The sequence below is a fragment of the Ceratosolen solmsi genome, unplaced genomic scaffold, assembly GCF_000503995.2.
Source record: "Ceratosolen solmsi marchali unplaced genomic scaffold, CerSol_1.0 scaffold47, whole genome shotgun sequence".
Classification (NCBI taxonomy): Eukaryota; Metazoa; Arthropoda; class Insecta; order Hymenoptera; family Agaonidae; genus Ceratosolen; species Ceratosolen solmsi.
The window spans coordinates 1,470,860-1,486,668 of NW_011948419.1; the positions used below are offsets into that span (position 1 = coordinate 1,470,860).

At 31.4% G+C, this 15,809-nt stretch overlaps 3 protein-coding genes across 5 annotated transcripts in view; 2 read left to right on the forward strand and 1 right to left on the reverse strand.

The window, feature by feature from the left end:
* The window catches only part of wnd (Mitogen-activated protein kinase kinase kinase 13 wallenda), a 35,637-nt gene extending 32,301 nt beyond the window's left edge, over positions 1-3,336 (forward strand). Inside the window, exons 10-13 of the mRNA XM_011497418.1 lie at positions 281-717; positions 1,130-1,324; positions 2,386-2,712; positions 2,803-3,336. Coding sequence (XP_011495720.1) covers positions 281-717; positions 1,130-1,324; positions 2,386-2,712; positions 2,803-2,887 — 1,044 coding nt within the window. The 3' untranslated portion in view covers positions 2,888-3,336. The remainder of the gene's footprint in view (positions 1-280; positions 718-1,129; positions 1,325-2,385; positions 2,713-2,802) is intronic.
* Positions 3,337-7,781: 4,445 nt separating this feature from the next.
* On the reverse strand, positions 7,782-13,344 carry LOC105360510 (uncharacterized). 2 transcript variants are annotated; one of them, XM_011497423.1, is made up of 5 exons: positions 13,317-13,344; positions 9,891-10,112; positions 9,474-9,809; positions 9,031-9,240; positions 7,782-8,686 (listed from the first exon to the last, which is right to left on the reverse strand). In XM_011497423.1, exons 2-5 carry the CDS (start codon positions 9,987-9,989, stop codon positions 8,516-8,518), a joined length of 816 nt encoding a protein of 271 aa, XP_011495725.1. In that variant the 5' UTR covers positions 9,990-10,112; positions 13,317-13,344; the 3' UTR covers positions 7,782-8,515. The 2 variants fall into 2 exon arrangements, with proteins under 2 accessions (XP_011495725.1, XP_011495724.1); XM_011497422.1 differs by lacking the exon at positions 13,317-13,344 and having other exon boundaries at positions 9,891-10,324.
* Positions 11,240-15,501, forward strand: LOC105360509 (SOSS complex subunit B homolog). Of its 2 annotated transcripts, none has more exons than XM_011497419.1 (4): positions 11,240-11,736; positions 12,163-12,485; positions 14,409-14,525; positions 15,347-15,501. In XM_011497419.1, exons 1-4 carry the CDS (start codon positions 11,613-11,615, stop codon positions 15,476-15,478), a joined length of 696 nt encoding a protein of 231 aa, XP_011495721.1. In that variant the 5' UTR covers positions 11,240-11,612; the 3' UTR covers positions 15,479-15,501. The 2 variants fall into 2 exon arrangements, with proteins under 2 accessions (XP_011495721.1, XP_011495723.1); XM_011497421.1 differs by having other exon boundaries at positions 11,241-11,736; positions 12,163-12,470.
* Positions 15,502-15,809: the final 308 nt, after the last annotated feature.

The following is a 15,809-nucleotide window of genomic DNA, read 5'->3' on the forward strand; positions in this document are numbered from 1 at the left end:
AAAAAAAAAAAAGGGGGGGGGGGGGGGGGGGGGGGGGGGGGGGGGGGGGGGGGGGGGGTAGGCAGGCAAGAGTAAAAAGAAAGAATAGATAAGAGATTTCTATCTGGTTTACCCCATTATAATAATAAGCCAAGTACAAGTAACAAAGTATGCTACTTGAAATATAATTCCCATGTGTTTTATCATCATTATTTGCATAAAATATAATTGGCGATGACGATGACAGTGCTGCTAAAACTGCTGCTAGCCCCGATAACCATAATGACGATGATGTTTTCAGACTGCGGAGATTTCAGCCAGTCGTTTAGTGGACAATCAGACTCAGACGGAAGTCCCAGGTACGAACGAAACGGACTCTCTACCCAAGGATCACCAACTTATCCAGCAGCACCGGCGACCCTCCTCCCTACAGGACAGATACATTTTCGAGGTATCCTCGAACCGCCTTTATCCAAAATCAACCCTAGACTGCCAGAATAACGGTAATAATGCAGAGTCTCAGCAGTACCAACATCGCAGACAGTCCGCAAATAGTCCGTGTTCGAGTCCCGAGCCTCTCAATGACAATCGACTGAATGGGAATAGCGAGAGATTGAGAGATTGCAGCGATGACGATCATTTGGAGACGCTGGGAAGAAAAGTCAATGAAATATTGAACGCAAATAGGCTTATGTCACCTATGGATAATGGGAATCGCTGTAACGTTGTCACGCATGGGTAATTTTACAAACCATTTTTAATATAAGGAGGGCACATTTTTTTGTTTTTGTTTTTTTTTTTTGTTTTTTCTTTTTTTTTTTTAATGGATGGACTGTATTTATTACTGGGCCATGCTTATTTTTTCAATAATAATATTACAATCTTTCAAAACCATTGCCTGTCATTTACATTGTCACGTACGAGTAAATCGTTTAAAGTTCAAGATGTTTTTTTTTTTGTTTCAATTTGACGAATCTATCCATAAAGTGTAAAATGAATTTTGAAATAATTCAAGCTTACAATACTTATTACGTAAGATCGTCGAGCCGCTAAATGTTCTTTAACGTACGTTTATCGACTGTCTGCTTAAATAAATGGCGTATTATCACGATAAAACATTATAAAACAATTGCAAATTGTATTTACGCAGACGGCTAAAGGAAGACTTGCAGAAATTACCAGGCCAAACAGTAGAAAAATGTTCGGAAAATGATATAAGACCTAATACCGATGTGATCGATGCCCTACGCATCGAAGATGCAGACGTGGGTGAAGAAGAAAGCTGGTCCGACGAAGAAGGAGAAGACCCAAATTATACTTACAATTATTCGCTTAGAAGAAGAAGGTAATATTTTTACTGTTGTTGTTGTTGTTGTTGTTGTTGTTGTTGTTGTTGTATATTTTAAGTGGCGGCAGTAATATATGATTGAATTACATCGTTCTTAGATATTATTGTTGTCGTTGTTGTTATAGCCAATAGTCGTTGTATTATTGTTGTTGTTGTTGTTGTTGTTGTTGTTGTTGTTGTCGTATGCAATATATATTTTAAGTGGCGGCAGTAATATATGATTGAATTACATCGTTCTTAATGCATATCGAGTTAATTATTACTATTGTTTACGATTATACTAATGCATTTAGTATTATTTCAGTTAAATTATACATTGTGATTCAATAACATAAAATTCAAAATTATCTAAAATTTTACAAACTATAAAGTATTTGAAATTGTTTTATATGCAATGCACTAGCGTCATAATATTTAATATTATTTAATACATGTCGAATGAGACTTATGAAATTGAAAGTACGATTTTCTAAATTAAATGCGTAATTTTTAAATAATAATAAAAGTAATCGTGAAAAATCGGACGAAATTATGACTATTCTCTATTTTAATGCCATTAATATTCAGTAGATGATATCAGCTGCATAATTGACGTCAAGCAGTTATTGTGGGTTTTGGATTTTAAAGCAATTCCTTTAACATCTATGGATTATAATAACTGTTCGAATTGTATAAAATTTTGTAAGCAATAAAAAATTATAATTTTCGAACGAAGTTTAATGTCAATGATATACCTAATCACTTGTCCCTGACATACATACATGTCGAGGAATAAATAATAACGATTCGATAAAGGGATCACACTTGCAAATCTTTTATGTCAAAGGAAAGTTCTTGTACTTATTGAAACATTCGTACTGGCGTAACTTCACTGAGATCGCAAATTTTTAATTATAAGGGCTCCGAGGAAACACTTATGCAAACAACAAATTTTCTTTCCGCGCCACTCTCCTACCAAAGCGACAATACTCTTAATTATCATCATCTGGCCTATCTCGAATCCAAATGATCATCTACGCATGCCCATGAATCAACGAACTGCCCATGTTTTCTTACAGCGTGGCGAGGAGGCCAATTGGTCCAGGCTGCAGACATCATCGGCGCTCGAAGCCGTCACTGCCGAGCGTCCCAAACATCAAGCGTGTCCTTGCCTCGGACGAGGAGAACACCTCGGAGTACTCGCACCCACCCTCCAGCCAGTCATCCACCCTCGAGAGCAATCCCGAGGTGCAGCGAGCCTTCCGCAGGGTCGGCTCCTGCGAGTCCACACCCGCGGGACATCCCAAGTACGCGCCTCGTAAGCGCACCCTGTCCGCGTGCAATAGCCTCGGGGTAAGGAGGCCGACCGACGATACGAGCGGCGGTTCCACATCCTCCTCGTCCTCGTCCTCGTCCTCGTCCTCGTCGTCATCGTCATCGTCATCGTCATCGTCATCGTCATCGTCATCGACGTCCTCGGCCTCGTCGTCCGCAAGCCAGTCGGAAACGGACGAAATCAGCGAAGTCACGATAACCTCGCAGCTCGCTAGTACGGCCCTCAAGTGCGAGAGCACAGTCTAGACACTTTCCCTCGCTCCGTTGGCACATTCCATCGACAAACAATCACGCTGATGTTCCTTTTCTCTCGCCTTCTTATTTCGACACTTGATTCATCAACATAATTTGGTACTTCTTTTGGCAACAATTTCACTTGAGCTCCACGCTACTGAACATCGTCGTTTGATTTATCGAACACTAACACCGTCATTGCTCTCGTTATTAACGCATTAGGAGGAATTGTTAAGTAGTAATTATGTATTGCCGAAATTATTTGGCTTTGATATTTCGAATTTAAGGCAAAATTGCGATTAACCGCTACAGTCTCGAAAACTTACTTACAACTGCCATTATTATTGAAACACTTAACATTGTTCTTACACGTTTCGTCGATTTGGCCACAAAATTATGAAGGGATGAGCTCTCCTTACGTGTAATAATTTAATGACTTTATCTAAAATTCGATTAAAAGGCTGAATTAAGAGTAAATTTAAGTTAAAAATTGATATTCGTATATTGAGATTATTTTTCAATTGACTTTCTAAATTTTAACAAGCATACCGATTTTCATAATTAAAATTTATCATCAATTTAAATTCCTCAAAATGTTTTATTTTACGGGGAATAGGAGCTTGCGTTGGACCGTAGGTTTGACTAAAGCTTCGTAACTATGGCTTATTTTAATTGTCTGCTATTTCTAATATGATTACTATTTAAGTAAGATCTTAAAAATACCTAAACGTCTTCATAGATTTATAATTTATAATTGATAGAGTATCCTAAATGTACAAAAATCGTATGTGGAAAAGAGGGGCTGGAGGGGAGGGGAAGTGGATGGATGTTAAATAAAAAAAGAAAAAGAAAAAGAAAAAGAAAAAAAGAAGCAATGATTAAACCTAATTGAAATTATAAAAATAAAAGTATTCGACTTATATATTTGTTTATTTTAAATATTTAGAGTCGTGCATAACTACTAGGGAGAAAGGAAGGAATGTGTAAAGTGTAAGCTTTACAATGAATTCTAATTGGTAATCATAATGATATATTGATTGGTAAATTTCCTTGGCCGTTCTGTCGTATAGTTATAAAACTAGGATATTGCTTAGTATATTTCATATATTTTATATAAGTATCAATGAGTTTGCCTAAGAATTTACATACGATAACAATTGATTGATATACGCGCACTGAAATCCTTTGTAAACGAATGTCATTATAATAATGTTGTTCTTACTAGTTAATTAACACTTGGAAAGATTTCATTTGGAATGACGAATAGTAAAAGAAAGATCATGAGTTTTCAAGAGACAGGCTAGATATTAAAAATTTAAAAATCAATATATAGAAAGCCACATTTTACAATTATAAAATTAAAATTATACGTAAGCCATGTATTTGAAATTTCACAATTTAAATGTTCACACTTGTTTTAATTCGTTTGCATTGGTAAAAATTGCAATTAAAGCACGTAAATAAATACGCGCGTGCATAAATTCGTCGATCAATGAGAATTAATGAAAATTATCGTTCACGTTGTATGAATTTTGAAGCATAACGATTTTTCATCTTTCCCTTTTCATCTTAATAATCGCCGGATTATTGTCGTTGGAATTTATCAACCTTTATAAAAGGCTAAGTCGTATCACACATATAAATGGATGAGTACGAATGTGTCACATTCGCAACGTTACTTAGCGAATTTACTTTAAGTATTTTGTAAATAATTATTTGTGCGCTCGTGCAGATTACGTGATAATAAGCGTTAATTCATGGTATTTATAGATGAATTAGTTGATTGATGAGCGATCTTGTTTTAGTTTTGGCGAATTGTGATTCATTTGTCGTATGTAGTAAAGTTGCACTGAAATATTCTGTTCGGGCAAAATCTCCTCGTCTCTTTCTTTGCATGTCACATTCATAGGCGAGGAGGTGAATTTTTATATCATTATAAGGTATATGAAGATGATACATCATAGTGCAAAGAAACCCAAGTAGATTTCGTGCAGGAAAATATGAATAATTCGCAAGGATAGTGAAGTAGAATATATCCTTTATACTCTCATAATTAAGACTCGTGCTAGTTTATGCATAAAAACAAAAACAAAAACAAAAACAAAAACAAAAAAACATACTTATATATACGTTATTAATGTAAAAAAAAAAAAATTGCCATTTGACAAATCAACTGCTATAATTTCCAGTTAGGGTGCATCTATCGTTCAAAATAAATCTTATATCATACGATTTTCGTGATATCCGTAAATATTTTGTATATACATATTTACACTCTCTTTTTTTTCTTCTTTTTTTTTTTTCTTTTTTTTCTTTTTTCTTTTTTACGGAGAAGAATGTATAAAAAAAACTTCAATAAATTTCGATTAATTTTGTACAGTTGCTCTTAGTGAATATGCTAGATGAATATAACTGTCATATGATATAGCATTCCATATAGTATCCACAATGTGGATAGAATAATGTATAATTTTTTTTACTGTAAACGTGTAATATGTAGTTGTAAGTGAAGTACGTAGATTATGGGAAATACAAATCAGCATAAGAAGAAGAAGAAGAACTAACATTTTTGAAACTTTTATATGAAATATTATAGAAAAGAAAAGTGATTATACAATATGTGTTGAGAGAAAAAGTATTAGGTTAAACATATGCATTCGCCAAATTACGAAATCATGTCCAGTGTAAAACGATTAAAAGATTAAAAGTAGAAATACCAATTGACGACTTACAAAGAGATAAGGAAGTTGTACCGTATGAATAATTTAATGCAAATTTAGGCTTTAACTGTTGATTGATTGTAAAGCAACGTATAGACGTGGCACTAAAAGAACCTTTTATATAAGCTCTTTTTTTTTTTTTGTTTTTTTTTTTTTGTTTTTTTTTGTTTAGCATTTATGTAAGTATAAAGTTTAATATACGGAGTGCCTAAACATGTTCGATGTATGGCAATGCAATATTTTTCAATATTGAATATTTACAATAGCGGCAATTATTTTTCGGTGCACTTGTATCAAGTCGTACAAACAGATATATTTGAATTGGTCGAGTAAATAATACAAAAGGGAAATTCCTTCGAAGCGCCACTGTAATAAAGTCGACGATTGATGAAGGAACGACGATAATAAAAATTTCATAAATTTAGTAATCGATGCGCAATTTATGCGGTAAGTGTAATAGAATAAAATGCTGTTATATACGAGATTTATATACGTGTGTGCCTTGTGGCAAATCTGTAATACGGTAGATTGTGTTCTTGAGACAAAAAAGTAAATAAATTATTGGAGTACTTATGAAAGAAGAAAAACTACTGTAATGCGCAACCTGACATTTGTAATAAATAGTAGTAATTAATTAAGATATTACTTTCACTTGATACTCAATTTCAAGCATGTATTAACTACTTTCGATGAAAACATTAGGATTTTCAATGACAAAGCAACGGTATTAACAAAACAAAAACAATAAAAATAAATAAAAGTAAATATTGTTACAAATTTATACTTAATGATAATGCGGTGTACTCAAATATTTTCATTATTTCTATGAAATAAATATAGTCTAGTAATGTTGTACCTGCTTGAAAAAAAAACTCATATTGCCTTAATGACAATTATTATATATTTGTACATATAGACAATACAATCGCAAACTGATTGAATTTATAATCTAAGCGTAAGGTTAGCCAGCAGCCTGTCCACGTGCTCAGACAACAATAATCAACGACAAAATTAATTTTCCTTCTAAGAGGCATACACCTTTAGAAAATAATCCAAACATACTGTATCCATTGTAATGATGCAAAGTAGTAGTGTCAGTCCTACTATGCATTCAATGACTCCTTAACCAACTGGTTCTGTAGTTAATTGTAAAAGATCTACAAACTTTCGTGTTACTTATATAACTTATTAGCATATAATAAAGTCTCTACATAAATTCACTTGTGTATTCATGATTCTGAATTCTACTCGTAAATTACCTTCTATTACCAAACAGACTGATAGAGAAAAAAACTAGTATTTTTATTTATAACATAACTTTATTAATAAACGCAATAAAAAAAATAAATAAATAAGCAATATATTCATTTTTATTCAATTGAACTATTTTTCATGAATTTTATATTTCGTACAACAAGCCCAAAGCTTGAGCTTGGATTTAAGTTATATATATATATACATGTATTCAATAGGCAAAGAAATTAAAAAAAATAGTTAGGCTTGTTTAAATACAAATAAAAGTCTAAATTGTCCGAATCGCTACTATGCAGAAATTTATTATACACATTATCATGTGCATACATAATATTTAAGAATTAAACTAGTAATAAGATGTATTAAGAGCTTTAATGGCGTGATATTTATTTTTTACTTTGATACACCAAATGGAATATCTTTTTACACAAGTTTATAAAGTCAAATTATGCTCAAACTTATTTACTATAATACATATTTTAAAAACGTCATGTAAAAGACTAATGGACAGAGAACAGATTCTTACGAATACTAATGTTACGACAAAAACAAAAACAAAAAAAAAAAACAATAAAAAGAAAAGTAGCAAAATTTCATTATCAGGTTAAAGTGATAAAATAATTCAAATTATAATCTGTACATATTTATTGCATATTATTGGGGCTCAATAAAACAAAAATATTTGTATCGCACTAGTCATTACATAGACAAAATCAATTAGAATTTCTTTTTCATTTGCTCTATATAATTTCGTTAATCTTTTATATGCATAACACATTGTACAAAATAAAATTAAGGAACCACGAATGATATACTCGCAATCATTTTACATTTAACATCGTTTCTAATAATTTTTTAATAGTACTAGGTAATTATTCATTATTTTTTATTGATGTTTAGTAATATATCTTTATATCATTTTAACAGTACTAAGTAAACGTTTGTCATTTCATTTTAAGAAATGTAAAAGATAACGTGTATATAAAATATTTATTCGCACAGCCTCGTGATTGATGAGTATAACAAAATGCTTAAGCCCATCGCATTCAAAGACGGTTCATTTTACTTTTATAAATCGATTTGCGTTAAGATGCTAGAAGCACTCTCTATCAATGTTAAATAAAAGTGATAGATGCATTACATACATACATATGTAAAATATTCCAGTATACGAGACATCATAGGTCCTTCAATCTTTATAATAATTAAGTTTAATAATGGAAGTCAATGCAATAACTTTCGATAAATTTGCGATAATTATTTTTGCAGATAAATAGTAACACGAATAATCTATCACGCACACTTATAAGGTTTCGTTACAGTCTGTTTAAAAATTACAATTTAACACTTACGATTAACAATCATACTGAATAACGTGAAATGATTGATTAAACGATGATTAATGGATAATAAAACCAAAATATACAAAAAACTTTAAAACTCATAACACCTACTAAAGATCTTTTAGAAACAGAGATTCGAAACTCGTTTCCTAATGACGTTACAGAAAAGTCAATACTCACAGCTATAGTTTTTCTACAGTCAAAAATCTCTTAGAGCATCAACTTATTTGGATAAATGCATAACTCAACAATTTTTCCAAATGCGCTTAGTAAATATATACAATTCTTAATACATTTTTTTGTTTGTTTTTTTTTTTTTTTTTTCACCAATAGAAGGAATTGTGTAGGAATTCAGCCGTTGATTTGTAGAACGTAGATGCACTTTGCCTTAAACCTGTAAATAGAGATAAAACCCCCTCTCTTCCTTCCACTTGGTCGTCATCATCCATTAAGTATTCCGGTAAATCGTCGCAATCCTCTGTTTCTGTATCGATCTATGGACAAATTAATTATTTAACGCATTTCATAAAAATCCATTAAAAATGTAAGCAAATTCTGAATGACAAATATGAAAATATAAGAAACTAAATTTTAAATTGTACAAAATGGGCAGGACAAAATTAAAAATTAAAAACTAAAATAGTGCGCGCATGCCAGACAAATTGCTAGAAGTATTACAAAATAAATATTGATAAATAAAAATGAATGTTAATAATCGTTTAAATAATAGGTGAAATATTAGAAAAATATTACATTTATTATTATTATCGTTACTTCGAATTTGAATTGGTTAATTAACTCGTTAACTTTTTTATTATATAAATAGTTAATAACTCACCAATTTAACTAAAAATTCTTGATTATATTTATTTCTTGTAACTAGCCGTGCCTCCATATTTGGATTATTATCTTTAATGGCTTCAGCAATTTGCTTAGCCGACACATTGACCAATGCTCTCATCGTTACACGTTGATGTTCTACATCAACAACTAATGAAATTAAACCTTCGATCCTTATTAAAGTATATTCTAATTCTGTTCGTGTTTCCTGTTTAACGATAATAAATTGATATTGACAATAAGTTACACAAATTTCGCTATTAATAGAAATAAATAGAAATATATTAATTATATCCATTATGTCGATATAACAAATATAATTTATACATTTTTTCTTACAAATAATAACAACATTTTTGCTCATACACATTAATTGATAAAAGGAAATATTTTAATTCAGGTTTTATAGATTAAATTTTATAGATCATCGATCAGACTTACGGGTAACAAGCCATGAACGTGTAAAACAATGACGTGAGTTTTCAATTTCTTTGGCTCTATAACCCTTCTACAACGACTACGTAAATTATAAATTGGTGGCTTCATGCGTTCTATATTATCCTTAATGATTTGTGCTCGCTTAGCCAATTTTGAATCGTTCGTAGAGTATTTATTGATAACTGCATCGAGGGCTTCCCTAACACCAAAAGTCGAGGTTATGTGATTATAGTTTTCCACATTTTTTATAAAGGTCTCGAGAATATCGAGTGCCAATAACACGATTTCCTCATCAGGATATTCTAATACAACGGCAACGTACGAGAGCACCGTCTTATCCTGAAAAACAATCGCAGGATAAAATCAATGAAATAAGAGAAATAAAATAGAAATTGTAAAATATTAGAAGACATTGCGCACCTTCAGAATAGTATCATGATTAGAAATGTCCTGCGACAACTTCTTATAAGTCTCTAATGTTGGCCTCAATTTTTTCGGATCTAAAGAATCCTCATCCATGTTTAGTCGTAAGATGTTGACATTTACCTCTTGTCCAATTCTTTGTAACTAAGTATATTTATATACGCACATAACAATGTGTCGTACCCGCGACAAGCTTTGGCTTTACCCAGATCAGATTAACTTTGGAAATGAAAAATATAGAATTGCTGAACGAGAATCGAAACGATGGAACGGGAGCGTTATGATTGATTCTTCATATCCGAGACGTTAATGCTGCTTATTTAACTTTTATCTACCATTTATCCCCGTGATAACGTACGTCCAATTGAAATATCTATTTTCACAATTAAAGCTCAATATTAATGGCTGTCTAACGTTACATATCAACTATGTTTATTCCTATTAGTCCTAATAGTTTTTTCACGGCTAATTAGGAAGCTGTGTTAATGTCAGGATGATTGGAATAACTTTATTCAAATATATAACGTTCACTTTTCATTGTCTCTTCTATATATCGCACGTGCGCATACATACGTAATTATTTTTCCTTTATTACACTGTTGTGTTAAGTTCAATGCAATTAATTAACGATACTCACAATCTATATTTAAGAGACAATTGATCACTAATTAATTAATCGACGAGCCTAGGTCATAACCCTTTTTTTAACAAAATCAACTGAAACAAATATTGAATACGAGCGGGAATTAAAAGAAATACAAATTAATATACATATGCGCATATCTCTCTCTCTCTCTCTCTCTCTCTCTCTGTGTGTGTGTGTGTGTGCGCGCGCGTGTGTGCGAAGGTGGTATATATATATATATATATATATATATATATTATGGGTGCGTAAGCATGTATGCTTGCTTTGGCATGTGTATTCGGTCGTATAAATAAAAATTCCCCCCACCAGTTACATAAAAATTGTACGCCTAACGAGTGTCTTGCATATTATGAACGAAACAACAAACAGAATAACAGAGACAAACAAAAGTGGTGGTTAACATATAAAAAGGAGGTGTGTAGAAACATGGCAGAGGTTCATCAGAACTTGGGTCAAAACTACGAACACGATATTTTTTTACGTTAAAAAAAGCAATAGCATACTAATTCTAATCGGACGTATTTATAAATACATACACACACATATATATATATATATATATATACGCATAAAAGCATGCGTGCATGCATGCATGCATTCATCCATGCATATATATATACGTATGCGTTCATGTGTGTTTGTCTGTTTGGCTGCTGCTGTGTATGTACTGCTCTTTGCCTATGTATCTATCGATGAGGCGATTAAACGAACACACACGAAGCTTGGACGAGCCGCTAAACACTACTTTGTAACAATTGTAGCTCCCGGCACTAGACGCCTTGTCGAGCTCTCTTGCATATTCCGATCTCCTCTTCCCGTTTATCGCGTAATTACCTATTTATAATCAAACGGATTTTCCTACGAGTTGGTTAGAAAAAAAAGGGGTGGGAGCGAAAGAAAGAGAGAGAGAGAGAGAGAAGGTAGACACATTGGAAAGCGGAGTGTGTAAGAAAGGATTGTCAAAGGATTATCAAGACGAAAGTAGTGATATCTTGGATGCGTATCGTTTCATTTGTTTTTTCATTATCGCTGCCAATTAAAGAATCTTGAGACTGAAAATAATTTAACGCATTATGGAGTATGTACTGATTAAAGATATACGCCCCGGCCAAAAGAATATCAATGTAGTATTTATCGTCCTCGAGGTTGGTCATCCCACCATCACGAAGGAAAACCGCGAAGTTCGAACTTTCAAAGGTAAGAGAGACTTAATCGATGCTCTCTTATAACTTTATATTTTATTAAGGCTTTTAAAAAGTGGTAATCGAATTATCACTTACAATTCCACGCGAACAAAATAGAGTACAAAAACTTATATTTTTATCATACATATATATATATAAATTAAGATAATCTTAATATTTTACATATTTGTTCTACTTTAATATATAGCAAAGTATTTCTTATAAATTTAGCATAAGTTTATTTACAATTTCATTAAATTTCTATGCCTTGGATCTTATAAATTATAATTAAATTAAATACCGTATTAATATATAATTACTGTCGGATAGTTTTCTTTTTTGTTTTTTCTTTTAATTATGAAGAGTTAAGAGTTTTTAAAACAAAATTTAATTACGTTTAATAAATGCCAATTGATTTGTTATATTTTTTTTATTTCAGTTGCGGATAGTACAGCGTGCATGAATGTATCGATTTGGGATGAGCCAGGAACGCTGCTTGTACCTGGAGATATTGTTCGGTTAACTAAAGGTTACGCATCCGTTTGGAGACAATGTCTAACATTATATTCTGGGAAAAATGGAGACATACAAAAAATTGGAGAGTTTTGTATGGTTATAAATGAGCAGCTAAATATGAGCGAACCTAATCCAACAGTGGCTACGCAATTAGTAAATCAATGTTCTGTATCTGCAAGCAACAATAATGTCACCAACAATGGCAATGCCAATAACATTGCTGGGCCCCCAGTAAGATCTTCACTGGTAAAATAGGAGCTTTTTTTATTTTTTATTTTTTATTCAGCCTTTGTTAATCAATGCATCAATAGTTTTGTTTAAATTTATTTTTTATATTTAACTATTATTTGCATGCACGTGCGATAAATAGATTCCCCTTGACTTTCACTGCCATTTCCACGACTCAATAAGGATAAACAATAATATTTTCTACATAAAATTTCGATTGAAATGAATTTTAAATGTAATTTTGGATTTTAATTCTCGAATCCTTTACAATTAGCAGATAATATCACGTAATTTTCATAAATATTCAAATACAGAATAATTCAGAATTTTTAATATGATTCTTGTCTGTTTATATTAGAATAATACAAGAGTAAATCGATTAAAATCATATTACTACGCCTGTAGTACAATTCTTACAAAAAAAAAAAGTAAATTAATTTCTATATTTATTCGAATTAACTTAAATCTAGTTAAATGTATTATTTTTATCTATGGCTCATTTACGAGTAATTGAATTACGAGTTAAACATAAGATAGCCTAGTGTTTTTTAATATTGAATATTAAATTTATAATTAACGTACAATGGAAAATGAAGGAATTGATTTTAAAATAATTCCTCAATAAATATATATTTTAATACTAATATTCATATACATTTGTATATTGAAATATTTCCGTTTAAGGATATATTATTGATATTCCACGATTTTCATAAAATTTTGTATTTACTTTTTGATCATTTAAGATAAAATTATATCTTATTGAATAAAAAGAATAAAAATGAAAATAAAAACAATTAACGGATGAACATATCATTAGAAAATTAAATTAAATAATATTAGAAATACCTGTATATCGAACTAATACTGAAATTTAGATATAAACTGTGGAATTAATTAATTTAATTAAAATATAATTAATTTAATATTATACACCAAGTCATAACCAAACATTTTCATTTCTATCACCACGTGATACCAAAAATATACTTGAAAATAAAAGAAGAAAGCACTCTTCACAATTGTAGCTATTAATAGTTAATAGTAAAAAAAAAAATTACAATTTTGTTCTACATAAACATATATATATATATATATATATTTTTTTTTATATTTTATATTTCGTTTTCATTTATTCTCTTACTATTTATTAAATAAAGGAAACAATTGAATTTTACCGTAAAATTAATGTGTATTCTATATTATAAAAAATTCTACGTATTAATTAAATCGGTATAATTTTATTTTCTAAAAATATTTATAAATTTAACTACTTTTTAACTTATGCTTTCTTAAAAACCAAAGATAATTTTTCTTTTATTTTAATTGAAAAAAAAAAACATTAAAGTAAAAAAAACATCGTAGGATTTATTTTATCGATGTTTATAAATAAAACGTTTTAAAGACATTTTTTTATCATTTGTTTAGAATTCACGTATAAATATATATATATATATATATATATATATATATGATTTGAAATTATCGTAGATTACTATTTCAATAGAAAGCAAATTAATAGTTATTTTAATGTAAATGCTCCCATTACGCATGTTATCAGTTGTGTTATAGGTATTATTTATAAATGAAAATTGATCTTTTCGTGATAAGTATTGAGATTCCGCTCCTTTGTCGACAATGTATTTTGAAAAGTTATTTGCACTACCGCGTTATCTCTCCGTATATAATTAACATTATTTAAGACGCTGAAGTATATAAATTGTAAAATACTTCCCTCAAGTTTATTGACCAATCAATATAATTTTATTGTAAATAATTCATGGTAAATCAAAATGGATTAATATAATTTCCCTATATTAGACTTGTAATAACGCTTTTTAAGTAGTGTCAAATCAAATATAACAGCATCCTTGCTAGTGTCTTAAAGAATCGTTATTAACACAAATTGTTAATGAATTTTTGTATTAAAACCATCTACAGACGACACAGGGCAATACAACAGCACCAACAACTTCCACTACGACGAACAGTACGTCATCGTCTGGTAAAAGTGGCAATGGAGCCAATAGTAACAGCGGTAGTAATAATTCTTCGCAAGTAAGTATTCGCTTTTCAAATTTCAACAATACTTTTGCTATTAAACTTGCAGAATAATAATGAAGATATGAAAATTTGTCTTTTTTTCTCTTACGTATGTGCATCAACTGTCGATAATTTACAGATAAATTACAATAGAACATTGATTTTAACAATCTTTAAGTATAATTACGTAATTTAAAATAAAATTCCCCGTGATATGTTTTCCAAAATTCTATGCTACTTACAACACATACATATTCAAAAATAATAGTTTATTAATTTCATAAAGACAATGTCATTGTAATATACACCCATTATTGGCGTTACATTCATTTTAATATCTAATACGATGAATATTGTCAATGTATCGAACAGAATAGTATCTTAACTCATTTTTATATTTTCACATTATAATTGTCGTTTTATTCGCAATAACGAAACAAGCAATCGAATCGGAACAAAGTGAAAAACAAAGTATCGCTCGGTTTTGAAAAGATTCCTTGCCCGAAAATACCAAGGCGAAGCCACTTGCTTTTATCATACGGGTTTAGAGATGCTTATCGAGCCAAATGAAAATCCCAAATGAAAATCCCAAATGAAAATCCCAAATGAAAATCCAAAATGAAAATCCCAAATGAAAATCCTAAATGAAAATCCCAATTGAAAATTCAAAAGGTCGAACGAAGCGCACATTCCAAATGAAAAGCCAACTATGATATTACGGGACGGGAAACTACAGCTTCGGCTGCAATCGCATTCCAGTCGATTCGGTAGTCCTTTCCATCCTAAAACTCCACTCTCCAGCGATCGTAATCCTGAAAAATCTCTCTGCTCTACAGTCACAGAGCACGACGAGCAGCTCGTCCTCGTCGACGACGTCGACCACCAGCGGCAAGTCCTCGAGCACGAAAAGCGGACCCCGAGGTCGCGGTAACTACAGCAGAAACGGCAGCCGCAGCGAGCGCAGATAACATAACTCGTCTAAGGCCTCGTCTTCCTCGACTTCCACGACGACGGCCGACTCTTAAGAGAACTTGCAATCGAGCGTCGCACGATCACATTTACCCCTGTGACGGGGCGGGCGCTACGAGCTTTCCCTCCCTGTAATAAAATGACGGCGATCATCGATATCCTCGACTCTATTTTTATATTATAGTAATAATGCAGAATGTGCATATTGCTTACTCGCGCGTCTCCTCTGCTGTGAACGAATTTTTTGTTCTAATTAATGCAGACGTTTGATTCTGTCGCCGTGGGCACGGATTTCAAGAGGCTGGTCATGCATGCAGGTCACTTTTGTAC